The following is a 15,058-nucleotide window of genomic DNA, read 5'->3' on the forward strand; positions in this document are numbered from 1 at the left end:
AGGCGGCCTTCGGAGTCCTGCTGGCTGCCTGCCCTACCCCGGGCGCAGCTTTCAGGCCGGATAAAGGCTGCGACGAATCCGCTAGCTCCTCCAATGGGGCCACTGTCGGGAGAGGGAGCTGGGGGGTGGAAAGGAGCCCACGTGAAAGGGGAGGAAAGAAAAACTTGGCTGATTTGTTAGAGAACGGGGAATGCTAGGGCATCCGGAGATGACGGAAGAACCTCAGCTACTTGTGACCTGGTTTGAATTACAAAGGTACAACGCCAGGCTGGTGCCCCCTCCCCCGCATCCTCTCTCTGTCCTGTCCCTCCTACTCCTCCCCATCTCCCACCTCCCACTCCCCAACCCCTCGGAAATAAGATCTATAAGAGTGGTCACACAGGAATAAAGACGCAGATGTAGAGAATGGACTTGAGGACACGGGGAGCGAGAAGGGTAAGCTGGAACGAAGTGAGAGAGTGGCATGGACATATATACACTACCAAATGTACAATAGATAGCTAGTGGGAAGCAGCCGCATAGCACACGGAGATCAGCTCGGTGCTTTGTGTCCACCTAGAGGGGTGGGATAGGGAGGGTGGGAGGGAGACGCAAAGGAGATATGGGGATATATGTATACATATAGCTGATTCACTTTGTTGTACAGCAGCACCTAACACAACATTGTAAAGCAATTATACTCCAATACAGATGCTAAAAAAAAAAAAAAAAAAGAATGGTCACAGGTCAGGAGGTGTAGGAATAATTTAATGCATTTTTTTAAGGCACATAGGCACAAAATCCATCCGACCTCCAAAAGGCCGATTCTGCCCCACAGTGCTCAAACTCACTGGAGGTTAGCTTTGAAAGGAAATTTGGAAATTTCTAGCCCAAAGATTTGGAACTGAAACAGCAAAGGAGAAATCCTGGCCAAGGAGGCACATATCCATGTGGAGGTAGACTCCGAGCCCAAATGTTCTGCTTCCCAGGTCATTTTCCTCTGTAAACCATCTCCATAACCAGCATTTAAGCGAATGCATCTCACACCCTCTTGCTCTACGGAGCCCTCCAGGAAAGGGGGGAGGGGAGACACGGCAGATTATATACTTCTCCCACATCCACCCTGCCAACCAATCAGGGCTGCTGATTGGAGCCCTGGCCACAGCATCCCAGCCTGTGGTCACTCCTGGGATGGGAATGAAGGCTGAGGTCGAGGTTTCCCCAGGAGGCAGGCTGCGGGCAGGTGTGCTGGGTGATGGCCGGGGAAGACCTGCCAGATAAGGCTGTTGGGACATCTGAAATCTGAGGTATTTTCTGATTGCCTCTAGATAAATAAGAATGATTCCCAAGAGGGTGCTGTCTCCAGGGTGATGGACTTCACTTTCAGAAAGGGGACTGCCACTTGCACAGAAGGTTGACCTAGAAGCTGGGCTGGAGGCAGAGAAGAGCACTACCCGGAACTGTGCAGACTGGCATCGCATCCTGCTCCTGCTATGATATAGCTCCGCGGGTCTCTTCGGGCAGGTCACTTTACCCGCCAGGGCCTCAGTTCCTCCAGTAGCAAGTGAAGGCATTGGACTAGATCAGTGGTTCTCAGCCATGGTTGGGATGAGGAGGGATTAGTTTTCAACGACGCAACTCCCATTGCACAACACAAGATAACACTTTGCTTCTCCAAGTGTCCTCGGATTGCCAGCATCTGCGTTATCTGGGAGCTTGTTAAAAATGCAGAATCTCAGGCCCCACCTCAAACCTACTGAATAGGAATCTGCATGTTAACAAGACCCCCAGGTGTAAAGTTTGAGAAGCGCTGCTCTACTGCACCCGCAAGGGACATAATTCGGTGGGATGTTGGGGAGTGAAGTGGAACATCTGGAAAAACTCCATGAGTGACTCTGATATGCCCTCTACCGGGTGGGAGCAACTGGACTATTTGGCGCCTGAGATTCTTTTCAAACCTACACTGCTCAGGTGCTGAGCAGCCAGACTCGCAAGGATTAATGGGAGGTGAAGGCTGCTTCCGGTGTGATGTATGGAGTGGGGGTCGGGAGGTTGCCATTGGACGTCATTCCAGAAGCAAACATCAAGACTGTGTGGTGATAAACGTGAGTCCCCGAGGTGGCTGACCTGAAAGCCGGTTCACATCCTGCACTTCCCCAGCTGCCCGCTGGGGGGCAGGACAGCACAGTCCCAGGCTGCAGTCCCCAGGCTGCAGGTTCCTCGGTCACTTTCCCATTCCTGACTTCACTCACCCACCGTAGAGGGATTCTATTCCCACTTCCCAGGAGAGGACAGGGTGACTCAGAGACGTTGCCCAGAGGGCCAGCCCAGGTGTTTTGACTTCCCAAACTCCCTCTCAGCCCCTCCAGGACTGTCCTGCCAGGGGTGCCAGAACTGAGGGGTCGGAGGTGGCCTGGGGGGGGGGTTGTGGCTGCAGCCAGGCAGCATTGCCGTCAGAGTGAGCAAGTGAGCGTCAGGGCCCCACCAAAGGCCCCCGATAAGAACGCAGGTCAGGGCTTCCCTGGTGGCGCAGTGGTTGAGAGTCCACCTGCCGATGCAGGGGACGCGGGTTCGTGCCCCGATCCAGCAAGATCCCACATGCCGCGGAGCGGCTGGACCCGTGAGCCATGGCTGCTGAGCCTGCGCGTCCGGAGCCTGTGCTCCGCAACGGGAGAGGCCACAGCAGTGAGAGACAGAAGGATCTGCGAGGGGAGGAGGGGCAGTCCCAGCCCTGCCCAGACAGGCCCAGCCGGCCCCACAGCTGCCCTCCTGTCCCTGGGGGCAGCAATGGGGGAGAGCAGGAGAGGACTCGCCAGGCTCCTGGGGTCTAAGTCCCCCAGACCCAGGAAGACAAAAGCGGAGCCCCAGGGAGTGGGGTGGACCTGAGAGTCCCCGTAACACGCCTGTCCCTCCTCCACCCAGGCAGACAGAAACAAACATTTGGCCCCCTCAAGTGGTCTGCTTTCCTCTGTAACCCCTAAACCATTCGGATGCCCCCATTTAAGAAACTTTGTGACCCCAGACTCTCCCAAACAAGTGGTGGAATGGGCCAGCCTGGGTACCATATTTGGCTCTGAGAAACTGGGTTAGGGTTAGAGTGGGGGGAAACAGGAATCCCACTGGGGTAGATGATAATTTTGGCCAAGATGTAGGATGGAGAGGTGAAGGAACGTAATACCCTACTCTGCCCCCTTGGAGCCAAAAACTGACCCTGTCAACTTTCCCAGGTTCGGGGCTCTGGAGCCATGAGGCGTTTACTCATCTGACATGTGTTAGGCACCAACTGCGCACCAGGCGTTTGAGCAGCCTGGGAAAGTGTGCATATCCGGGGGTTCCCGATGGGTCCAGTGAGGAAATTCTGTGCACACCGTGGTTGCATAACTGTGGCAGGTCTCTAGCTGGGAGTTGCACTAGGAACCTTTCCCTCATGCTTTTCAGCTGGGTGGGAGCCCATCAGGTATCTTGGCTGCCTTTCATCACCTTGTCCCTGATAGGGATCATCCTGGGTGAAGAAATCGCTGTCAGTCACCCCCACCTCTCTCAGAGCCAGAAGGCCTGATTGACAGGCACACACCCACGGGGGTGGGGTGAGGGGGCCAAGGGGCTGGCCATCTGTGGGAAGGCAGGGAACCGGCATTCTTGGCAGGGGAGGCGAAAGAGGGGGCTTCCATGTGGAAGAGGAAGGAAATATCTAGAACCTTTTCATCTCCACAGGAGAAGACCAGGGAGGGACAGTCAGCCCAGCTACCAACCCTGAGGGAGCGCCACCCTCCTTCTGCATCAACAACCTCCGGGCAGGATCAGACCCTTCAATCAGCTCAGCTCTGCCCCCAAACAAAGGGAGGTGAGGCTGCCCAGGGCTGCAGGATCAAAGAGAAGTGTCCACCCCACCCTGCAGCCAGCCTGGTCCTTGCTGCTGAGACACCATGAGTCAAAAAGGAAACCAGAGCTGGAAGACAAATGAAGCAGTGATGTGTTTGATGACTTTATTATGGCATAAAAAACACAGGCTGTTTCTTCCTCCTCTTCCCCCCCAAAATGGGTTCACAGCACTTAAAGAAAAAAAAATCCTACATTTCTCCTCTAGGGGGCTGCCTAGAAGGGGGCAGACAGCCAAGCAACCTAGATCTATAAAAGAGGGGAGCAGAAGAAAACCTATCCAAAGCCCTCACCAGCACACCTTAGAGCTCGGGGCCTCCATGGGGGGAATATCCGTGCTGTCCTCTCCCCAACGCACATTTGGGAGTTCCCCTGAGGATGGTCACTGGGAAAGGCTGTCCTAGTAGCAAAGGGAGAGGTGGCTGGTTCCTCAGCTGGAGGAAAACGGCATCTCACACCCACAGTGCCCTCCCTCTCTCCCCCTCATCCACCTGGCTAGGCAACTTGCAGGCACTGCCAGCTCTCTTCTGCCCCCAGCCCTCTCAGCAAGGAAAGGGACCTCTGGTCGGATTAGCAGGAGGTAGGGGAAGAGGGAGCATAAAGAAAGGACATTACTTCTTAACCTACCCCAGGCCCGTGCGTCCTTCAGGGAGAGTCACCCCATCCCTCTTAAGAAGGGCTCTCTTCTACACAAACATAGTCCCACCCAGATCCCAGCCCCACTTCCCAATAGCACCCAATCCTTGGACTGATATCCCCAAGGAAGGAAGAGATGCTGTGGGCCTAGGCTCCAGGACCTCGGCTGGGGTGAACAAGATGGGGTCTCCCTGGCTGGAGACCCCAGGCTCAGTAGAGAAACACACACACACACAGAAACACACACATACACAGGTACACAAAACATGAACACACATGTCCTAATATTAAATAAAATACCCTTTGCTTATAACTTAAAAAATCAATACACAACTAATCCTTGCACAGGGCTCTGGGTGGAGAAAGCAAGGCAGGGAAACGGGAGGTCGGGGGGAATCTTAAGGCCTCTACTTGGAGCCTGGGAAAGCCCACTAGTTCCAGGCTCCTGTGGCCTGTCAGTCCCTGCCCCTATCAGCTTTTTTCCTTTTGCCTGGCTCAGCCTCTTCTGGCTTCCCCCACTCCCCACGCTCCCCACTCCAGGATTACCAACAGGATGTATTTCTAGCATCTAAAGAGGGGAACAGGGACAGCTTCCTGGACATCACCTCAGAAGGCAGGCCCCTTCCAGTGACAGGACAACTTCCTCATATGGAAGGGGAGCCCCACAAGAGATGAGATGGGGAGGAGCCTCCTAACACACTCTACAGGAGGGGCAAGGCTTTTAGGCAGCACGAAAGGGGAGCGTCGAGCTAAAGAAAGAGTGGGGCTTAGCTTCTCTGCAAGCAGATGGCCAGGCAGGGACAGAGTCCTCCGCTCTGAGCAGGAACCGCTGGAGGTCCCTCTGCTGGGACACCCCCACCTACCCTCACCCAACCGAGGTAACCCTCTTCCTTCCAACCCTAAGGGGAGGGCAAATGCCAGGCACCAAGGGTGAGGAACTACGTCAATTCTGAAGCAAGGGCTCTTGGCTGTCTCGAAGGCCTGCCTGGGGTGACAGATGAGAGTGGACTACTGAACTTTACTTTTATAAAGACCAAGAGTTAAGGACTGAATCAGAGTTAGAGAGGGAAGGGCTTAGTTCCACTCCCTGACCAAATCCCTTTCTCTCATTTTAGAGGAGACTTCCTTGCTCAACCTCCACATCTAGCTCCCTCCTCCACCCCACAGTTCTGGCTGGAAGCTGTCGCCCATTCTGGCCCTTTTCCCTTCTTCCCTCGTGGCTCCATCAGACTGGGTCTGGAAGGCTTAATAAGGAGGCACATCAGAGACATTATTTCTGCGGTGACAATCCTCCCAGCCAGATAGAAACTCCTCCCTTAGGGGGACCCCCAGCCTCTGCCACCCCATCTCAGCTCTCCCTCCGGAAACCCCGGGGTAAAGCACTCTAAGGGGGATGAAAGGGACCCGGGCTGCAGCGCGGCTCCAGAGGCCCTTTTATGTCCGGGTTCCCAGGCGCTAACGACGTGTCCAGACAGCTACCCGGAGCGCCCGGGGCGGCCCCACTCCTCTCTGCTCCGGGGACGCGCCGTATCCTCCAACCTATCCCCTCGGCCCTCCAGCCACCGTAGGGGTAGTCCGCCCCAACCCCCCAGCCCAGAGGCGTGAGTGAAAGAGCGAGGAAGGGGAGAACTGATGGGCATGCGCAGCTCCTCCCTGCCCAGTCAAACGCGTCCGTCCTGTCCAGCCCCAGAGACTATGAAATCCCTAGCGACCCGGCTCCCTGACCCCCGCACCACTTTCCCTCCCTCTCAATAAATAACCACCTTCTCTTACTCAAGCCACCCCCACAAGGGCATCAGGCCAGAGGGCTCTCTTCTGATGGCCCCAGGGGAGACCAACGGGGAGGCGGGACGGGGAGGCGGGACGAGGAGCTCAGTTGGAGGGAGCCGCACTGCCCTCGGCCTCGCGCTTGCCTTTGCCCCCGGGGGGCTCCGCTCCGCCGGCCTTGCCCTCTCCCGCCGCCGCCCCGGCAGCCTCCTCTTTGGCGCCCTCGTGGGTTTTCATGTGTTTGGCCAGGTGGTCGCTGCGCATGAAGACTCGGCTGCAGACTGCACAGGGGAACTTCTTGGTGCCGGTGTGGGTCTGGAGGTGGCGCTGCAGCTCGTCGGAGCGCGTGAAGCGCTTGCCGCAGAAGAGCCAGTTGCACACGAAGGGGCGGTCGCCGCTGTGCCAGCGCAGGTGTGCCTTCAGGTGCGATGTCTTGGCGTAGGCTTTCCCACAGCCCGGGATGTGGCAATTGTGCAAATGCTTCTTCTTGCCCCCATCGGGCCCGCACGGAGTCCCCAGTCGCTCCGCCTCCAGGCAGTTGGGGCAGCGGCACACGGTCTGGCCTGAGCTGCGGGGTACTGACCGCCGGGAGCCTTTGGGCCGGGCCGCCCCATCCAGACTGGTATCCAGCCCCTGGGATTCAGGGGCGGCTGCTTCCAAGGCCTTCGCCCCGTCGGGAGGCCCGAGGAGGTGCTGCCCTCCGGCGGCTGGGAGGAGATGGTGCGAGTGTGGGTGGGGCGGCTGGGCACAAAGCTGGTGGTCTCCGACGTAGCCCCCCAAGCCAGCCTGAAGCGCTCCGGGGTGGCCAGGTGAGGTCAGCGCGCCCTGAGTGTGGGGGAGGTCCATCCAGCTGGTACCCGGATGAAGGTCCCACCACGAGCCATCCTCGGTGCCTGGGTGTGTCGGCCGGAACCACGATTCATAATGGTGTGACATGTCCGGCTGCAGGAGCTTGGAAAAGGGTCCCGGGGCCAAGGGACTGTCGCTTTCCAGGTCCTCGCAGGTTACCCGAGAGGAGGCCCCCGGCAGCTCATAGCCCTGTGAGAAGTCCACCTCTGGGCCCAGCGGGAGGCTCTGCAGCTCTCCAGGCTGCAGCGGGGAGGGGTAGTCCCCAGCCTCCGGGATCGTGTGGCCCTGGTATGTTTGGAGAGGCTGCAGGTCGAGGCGCGGCGGGGAGGCGGGAGGCGCGTCCGAGTGCTGGCTGCCCAGAGAGCCACAGACGGCGGTTAGCATTGCCGGGATCCGGGGTGGGGTGGGGGACAGGGATGGTCAAGGGCACCTCAGGTGGGACCTAAAGGAGGAAAAGATGAGGTAAAGTGAGGAAAGTAACTGTCTCATTTCCCATCCTAGCCCAGTTCCCTTCCCTGTCAAATGCTTCTTTCCCATCCCCAGGTGAAAAAGAGGAAGGCCTGTCTGGGTGGGGACTAAAGATCGGTTAAGAGAACTTGGGAGTGCTAGGAAGGGTTGAGGGTGTGAGGTGCAGAGGACGATGGACGTCTACCTTCCGCTAGGTGATCCCTCCTATAGGACCCAGCTCATCCTGGAAGTTGGGCTGGTCCCAGGCAAGTAGGTCAGTCAGATACAACTAGAGTACAGTGCTGGAACCACTGTAGCTGCCCAGCCCAGTGGGAGGGGCAGTGGCATTGCCCCATAACCCCCGCCCCCATGCCCGCCCACCCACAGATCTGCTGCCAGCCCAAATGGAGAATCTAGGCCCATCTCAGCTTCCCCAGTTTAACTCAGGACGCAGTTGGGGAGAGGGAGGTGGTCTAACCCAAAGCTTAAAGTGACCTGACTTCCCGAAGCCCAAAGCAGGTTCTGAGGTTTTGGAAAAAGAGCTCTCCTTCCATCCCTGAGGCCTGCTCAGTGAAGAAAAGCATTTCACTGCTCTACACCACTCACCCCAGCTCCCTGCCTGGCTGGGTTGCCTCAGCCCCACCAAACCCACTCCCATGCCCCTTTCCCTCTGGCAGGGACTTCACCTCCCTGGGGTGCAACTGCAGTGTCAGTTTCCAGAAGACTTCTCCCCGCCAGAGAAACTAAGCCCCCCTCCCTGTCCTGACCTACACCAGTGCCCAGCCAGCTTTCTGGCTGCTACCCCTGCCCTCCTCCAATCTAGGGGAGACCAGATGTGAAGCTCGGAGGGGTCGGCCAGAGAAGAGCTTACCAGCACGCTCGGGAAGATAAAATTGCCACCCCTTAAGGGATTCGGGGACAGAGTGGGGGGAGCAACAGGAAAAGCCGGAATCACACAGAAATTAAGAGGAAGAATTTACCCAAAGAGATTATATAGGGCGTGCATTCTAGGCCTGGATCATTTTTAGGAGCTCTCCAGATGATTCTAACATGAAGCCAAGTGTTGAGAACTACTGCTCCAGGCCAGTCCTCTTATTTCAGAGAAGAGAAAACTGAGGCCATATTTGGAGAAGTCACTTGAAAAACAATGTATTCATTCAGTCAGTAAATATGTACTGTATATACCTCTGTGAACCAGAGGTATATATGGTATATTCCTGGTCTGTTTCTCTTTCCCTAAACCACTGGGAACCTAAAGAACCCCCCACCCCTCTCTGGACCACATACCTGTCGCTTGAAGTTCCCCCTCATCTCACCACCTCTCCCTAAGGTCTGCGAGCCCTGCTGTGATGCCTGGAGTATGTGGGTTTGGGTGCCTGAGCCTTCTCTGATGATGGGGGAGGAGACGCAGTGGTTTAGGGCAGGGACTTTTCCTTCCTAAATCAGGATTCAGATGACCCTACCACCTTCTGCTTCTGGGACCAGGGAGGTCGCCCTGGTGGTCTGGGAGAGGGAGGGAGAAGGGGATTGGGGCGCCTACTCAGGCTCCTGCTGCCTCACCACAAGAAAGGAACAGGGTGAAGCGGCAGGAATGGAGCCTCAGGCCCAGGCGGGACAGCCCAGCAGGGGCTGGGCGGGAGCAGAGAGGCCTGGGACCCTAATAGCTTTTGGCGCCTGGGAACGGCCCCAGGGGTTGGGGGCGGGGAGGGGGGGGGAGGCTAACGATCCAGGCTCCAGAGTGGCTTCTCCCGCCACAGGGCCAGGGAGCCCAATCCTGGGATGCACTAGGCTGCTACCGAGATCTCGGGAAGGGAGACAGCCGGGCGCGTACCCCTGCTTGCCTCTCCCCAAGGCGGGAAGGCTGGTAGAGACACCCTCCTTCCCCCTTCCGCCGGCTGCCTCTCCCATCACCGGTGCTCAGGTGGTCAGGACTTCCGTACTCCCGGTCCTCAAGGTTCCAATCCTCCAGTTGTCCCTGTCGCTCCAGTTTCCCCAGTCTCCAGCCTCGCCCGTCCGCCCCGTTTTCACTCCGCCAGGGCTCTAAACCCCTCGGATTCTTTAAGACCACCTCCCCCGAGGCCAGAGGAGGCTGTGGCGCGTTCCGGGCGCGTCTTTCCGAGACGATCCCCGATGCGCGCACCCCTCGCCGCCCTGACCCGTGTTCCTACCTCGAGGCTGCGCTCGGGCGCCTGGCACGGCAGGCTGGCGCCCTCCCGACGGGCGCTCCTGGGCCTCGCGCGTCGGCGGGCTCTCCAGCTGCGAGGGGCAGGAGCCGAGGGCGAGAGGGGGCCGCAACAAGACCCGGCGGCTGGCGGCGGAGGAGGGGCGGAGAGAGGCGGCGGGAGGGCGGAGGGCGGGCGGGAGCCGGCGAGCGAGCAAGCGAGCGAGGACAGCTCCGCCCGTGACTCACCGCTCTCTCTGCCTTCATCCTCGGCCCTGCGCTCCTTTTTCCCGAATTCGCGGCCCCGCCCACCTCACCTGTGGCCGCCTTTAACCCTTGCGGGCTCTGCCGGACCAGAGGCCGAGCCGGGCCGGGCCAGCGGGGAGGGGGCGGGCGGAGGGAATCGCTATCTAGGTGGCACCCTGCCCCCTCCCTCCCTCCTCCCTGGCCCCTGCACTGCTGGGGCGAGGGGCCTGGGCGGAGTGTTTCCCAGGTTCTGGGGCCCGCCCCATCGAGTGGAAAACTGCCCTCGAGCTGTCTCGGTTTGGCGGGCACCCAGGACTCTGACCCTGCGGGAATGGAGGAGGGGGCGGGTCCTGGGGGTGATACCGAGTCAATCTAGGGCGCCGTTTGCCTCCACGGACCTCCACCCACCCGCCCCAGTCGGGCAGCGCTGCCCCAGAACTGAGAGGATAGAAGGAAACAAGATTGAGCGCCAAGGATGTGTCCGGTCTACACCCAGACCTGGGCCGTGAGAAGCTGGTCTTGGCCGCTGCCCTCCTTCACCATTCCTCCCGCCGCTTCTTTCCACCACCAGCACCTTCCCCGGTCCTTTCTCTCTCTCTTGCTGCCCGGCTCTCTTTCTCCGGCCACTCACCTTTTTTAGAGTAACCTCCTCCTCTCCTCTTCCCATCCATCTGGCCCGTCTCTATCTGCGCCTCAGCCCTCACTCTCCATCTACCCTTGGGCAGTAACCCCAGCGCCTCCCAGGTCCGCCTCTCCAATACACCCGAGCTCCCTTCGGTCCCAGAGGTGCTCAGCCTGCGCCCAGCCACCCTCGCCCCCGGCTCTGAAAGATGGGGCAGGAGCCGGGATAGCCCTGGGAAAGGACACTTCTGCAAACATTTGCGCGACCTCTTGCCACCATTCCTTCCCTATTCTCATCTGAATGTCTAAACCCAAGGTTCATAATTTTGGGGAAGGGTCTTGGATTCCTTTGAGAAAAACAAATGCACGTACACAGTGCAACCGTCTGCAACACAGTGCAGAATTTCAGGGCGTTTGCGACGCCCACCTAAAAACTTCTCTCAAGATCAGAGTTGGTTGAGATATCCAGCGTGGTGGGTAGGGGTGTTCCCCTCTCCTTCCCCGCCAGGAATGGCCTGTGCGACCGGGTACGAAACTCCCTTCCCGGTGGATGTCTCCCCGAACCGGCCGCTTTGACCTCCTGAAGTGACTCTTGTTGCAGGGGGCACTCTGATCAACTTCCTAATTTTTTTCGCTGCCTCGGTTGGCTTTCCCTACGGACTCTGCCATCTGCTTTTTTAATTTCGTTTTTGTCTTTACAGTCTATTTCGTACAGCCCGAGCAGAACTTAGGCTGATTCGTTTCCGCGGGTACAGCCCCGATTCCACCACCGTTGGTTTACCTGTCCTGAATACGAAGTGCGACTATTAAACGGCTAAACTGATCCACAAGCCACTTGAAAATCGATCTTTTTGTGTGTGGTTCCCCCCACCAGACATACACATTCTCGTATCCAGAATCAGCGTCTGATTCATCTGTGCAAATCCCTCTTTTGTAAGACTCAGTTTCCTCATCTGGACAACCTGAGTATAAGTTGGGAGGGTTTCCTGGGGCTTAAAGGAATTGATGTTCTTAAAACACTTAGCCTGTGGGGCCCCTGGTAAGCTCAGAGTAAAGGGAAGATATCGTTGGTAGCGTTATAATTATTAAATAAGTCGGTTCCCAGCAAATGTTTGTTGGATAAATGTATATTCACAAAGATCTTTGGGCTAGAAGTTGACAGACCAAAATTCTAGCTCCAGCCCTGCATTTGCTAAGCTGACCTGGCAGATGAGGTTGCTCTGAGCCTCAGTTTCCTCGTGGGTGAAACGCGGTTAGAGCAGCCGCCCTGCGGGGTAGAGGACAGGCACTTGGGAAGACGCGAGGTGCCTCCCAGATGTCAGGGACTGTACTTTCAGATCAGTCAGATTTCATTCCCGACTCTTGGGCCCCTGAGATGTAGATTCTCAAGAAGCACTCTGGGTCTTTGTGGCCACGGCTAAGTCCACAGCCCTCTCTGTCCATACGGTTTTATCTCCATGCACTCAGCCTGCAAATCTTGACTTAGGTGGTTTTGCACCCAGCCGTGTCCGGAACAGAGTTACGGGCTCACATTGCAGAGCCTGCTACTCGAATTCCTGGGTTAAGTCTGATTCGACCCCTAAGCATTCTCTTCCTCCTCCTCCTCCCTGCAGCCCGCTGGCCTCTGGCTGTTCCCCAAAGCTGCAGCTCTTAAGGTGCTAACACCTGAGCAAGGATCTGACTCTCAATGGGAAACCTGAGCCCCCTGTCCCATTTATTTATAGGCACCAGATTGTCTTGTCTTCCTAGCTCCTTCCATCTTTTCCTGGAAAGAAGATGGAAAGGGATCCAGCCCCTGGACAGTAGACATCCCACCCCACTTTCACCCCAGGCCCCCTTTCACCCCACCTGGTCCTGACCTGCAGCCACCCGGGTTTCCCAGAAGCAAAGACCCTCCATCTGCCTGGCACTCATCAGCATGAAATTCAACCGCAATGCAGTTGTCTCAGAAAACTCAGCTGCTCTGACGTCCTGCACTGCCTGGGTTTCTGCCTCTGACTCAGGGCACTTTCTTTTCTTCCAGATACCCCTCTGCTTTTGTTCCTTTGATTCCAGCCCTTTCCATTTCCCACTTTCTAGATGTTTCCTTACTTAATGGTGCTCATGATCTGTTGATGTGACTGCCAAGATCACCACTGCCCACTGCCATGTTCTCATCTCACCTCAAAGTTGAACCATGCAGCCCACTGAGATCTGCCCAGGACTTGGGCCATTTCTACTCCTTTCCCTCATTCCACTAAAGGGGTAAATGGACAGATTTTGCCACAAGTGTCTGTCTCCCATTCTTGCCGCCCCTCTGCTTCTCATGCCTCATTTTAGTCAGCAATCCACTTTGTACCTGGAGCAGCCTTATTGGTCTCCATGCTTATAGTAACCAGCATTTATTTATTGGGTACCTACTACGTTCCAGGTGCTTCACACAAATATCTCTAATTTTTATGAGCATGGAGCAAAGTAGTTGTTATTACGCCCCCATTGTACAGATGAGGAAGCCGAGGATTAAAGAAGTTAAATGACCTGCCCAAGATTACAGAGCTGTTAAGAGACAGAAGGAGACTGAGTCCAGATCTGTCAGGCTCTAAAGCACACGTTCTGCCTGCTGTCCCATCCGGCCTCACTATGGCAGCAGTGATGGCCCTGGCAGTCCGGCTCCCCTATATCCTGAAGGTGGAGAGGACAACATTTTTAAACTATTCCCCAGATCAAAGCCATCAGGATCCTGTTACTAAGATAGGACAAACTGGTCCCATCTTGGATTGGATTGCTGTGGTCTCTTCCAAACCTCAACCGTCCCTCCATGGAGATTGGACTATAAGAATATAGATATCTGCATTCTTATAGTGCAGAACACTATAAACTGTTCTGCCCATAAAAATTGTCCAGTGCAAACCCTCATTTTGCTAGTAGGGGAAATTAAACCCCAGAACAAGGAGGCAAGTAGCTCAAAGTCACACAAGTTAGAAGCAGAGCAGGGACCAGAACCCCAGTCTCCTGATTCCTGGTCTCCTAGTTGCTCACGCTTCTCTTCTCCCATCCCCCGCTTCCAGGCTGCACTCAGCCAGCTGCGAGCTGGTGATCACGGACACTGACACCTTCCTCATATCCCCTCCTCTCCCCCACACTCTTCAAGCCTCCTGGGAAACTGGACAAGGTCCAGAGCTGGAGCCAAATGGTTTTCTTTCGTTCATCCTTTATTCACTGAACTAACACTTACTGAGGGTCTACCCAGGGCCAAGCACTACCCTGAGTACTAATTCTATTATAAACCCAAATGTCCCTATAGCATCACAACCACTCTTGGTCTGAAAGATGAGCCCAGCTGAGGCTAGTGCATTTGTGTGTGTGTGTGTGTGTGTGTGTGTGTGTATCTACAGATGTGTGTGTACCCACCATGCCTGTGTGTAACCACCACACCAGTGTGTACCTACCCACCAGTGTGTACCTTTGGGGCTTGAATGTGGGGTGTCTGTCCTCTCTCCTCCATCATAAAGGGTGTTACCCACAGGCCATGCACAGCGGTTTCTCCCTTATGACTTCTGCAGATATGCTCTCATGCATGAACTTCCATGTGGTGAGTGTGTGCCCTGTATGTCTGTTATATTAGCCCATCTTTTTCCTGAGAATGAAGTCCCCAGTCATCTATTAACCGGTGAAAGTGGTGAATCACCACTCTACTTCTCCCTCAGATCTCAGCCCAGTCCAGAGACCTCAAGGAACCCTCTTTCGTTCTCCATGCATCCACTAGCTCCCTCTTAGGTCCCCCTCCCCAGTACAGAGAGAATCAAGCCTTTTAACCCCTTCTCAATGATCCCCACTTTAGAGTGAAGACCTGATCCTCTTGTCCCCTGAACTGGACAGGGAACAGCCCCTCTTACCAGTCCATGGAGCCCAGAGTTGGCAGCGGCAGTGAGGGGCAAGTGGGGCTGATGGAAGAGCCAAGCTTTATAAAGGAGGCAACAGTCAGAGTCAGAGTGGGAGGTGAGAGACTCGGGCAGGGATGCTGCCAAGTCCTCACGGCCTCGGAAGCTTCTAGGATAATCCAGGAAACAGTGGCCCCCGGCTCTCCTGGGGGAGCGGTGGGGCTGAGATCTGAGTCTCTGAGGTCTGCCAGGAAAGGAGGATTTCAGCTGGAAGAGGCAGCTGAGGGTGGAGGTGGGGATCGGGGTGGGGAGGAGCAGGACATCCTTCCCTCCCCAGAGGTTGGCCAGGTGGTGGGAGAGGGACAAAAGTGGTTCTTTCAGGATGGAGGAAATGAGAGCATCGCCAGGGGAGAGAGCTGGGATGGCTGGAACTCTCCAAATTCCAACCCCCTCCTTTTGTTTCCTCCATGGACATGGTGGGAGAGAAAGAAGTACCACTTTTAAGACCTGACACACACACACACACACACACACACTCTCTCTCCCCTTCACATGGTCCCTCCCTGAAGAGCTCCCCAGCAGTCTTCCTGGCTACTCTGGCAGCTGAAGCAGG

At 56.3% G+C, this 15,058-nt stretch overlaps 1 protein-coding gene and 1 long non-coding RNA gene across 3 annotated transcripts; one reads left to right on the forward strand and one right to left on the reverse strand.

Moving 5' to 3' along the window:
• Positions 1 to 197: 197 nt before the first annotated feature.
• LOC125962021 (uncharacterized) lies at positions 198 to 11,433 on the forward strand. The gene is made up of 3 exons (XR_007473313.1): positions 198 to 435; positions 1,308 to 6,684; positions 11,287 to 11,433. It is a non-coding gene; the product is annotated as an uncharacterized LOC125962021 (long non-coding RNA).
• On the reverse strand, positions 3,952 to 9,951 carry SP6 (Sp6 transcription factor). Of its 2 annotated transcripts, none has more exons than XM_033410799.2 (2): positions 9,726 to 9,951; positions 3,952 to 7,552 (listed from the first exon to the last, which is right to left on the reverse strand). In XM_033410799.2, exon 2 carries the CDS (start codon positions 7,492 to 7,494, stop codon positions 6,367 to 6,369), a length of 1,128 nt encoding a protein of 375 aa, XP_033266690.1. In that variant the 5' UTR covers positions 7,495 to 7,552; positions 9,726 to 9,951; the 3' UTR covers positions 3,952 to 6,366. The 2 variants fall into 2 exon arrangements, with proteins under 2 accessions (XP_033266690.1, XP_033266691.1); XM_033410800.2 differs by lacking the exon at positions 9,726 to 9,951 and adding an exon at positions 9,389 to 9,523.
• Positions 11,434 to 15,058: the final 3,625 nt, after the last annotated feature.

The sequence above is a fragment of the Orcinus orca genome, chromosome 19 (assembly GCF_937001465.1).
Source record: "Orcinus orca chromosome 19, mOrcOrc1.1, whole genome shotgun sequence".
In the NCBI taxonomy this organism is placed as follows: domain Eukaryota; kingdom Metazoa; phylum Chordata; class Mammalia; order Artiodactyla; family Delphinidae; genus Orcinus; species Orcinus orca.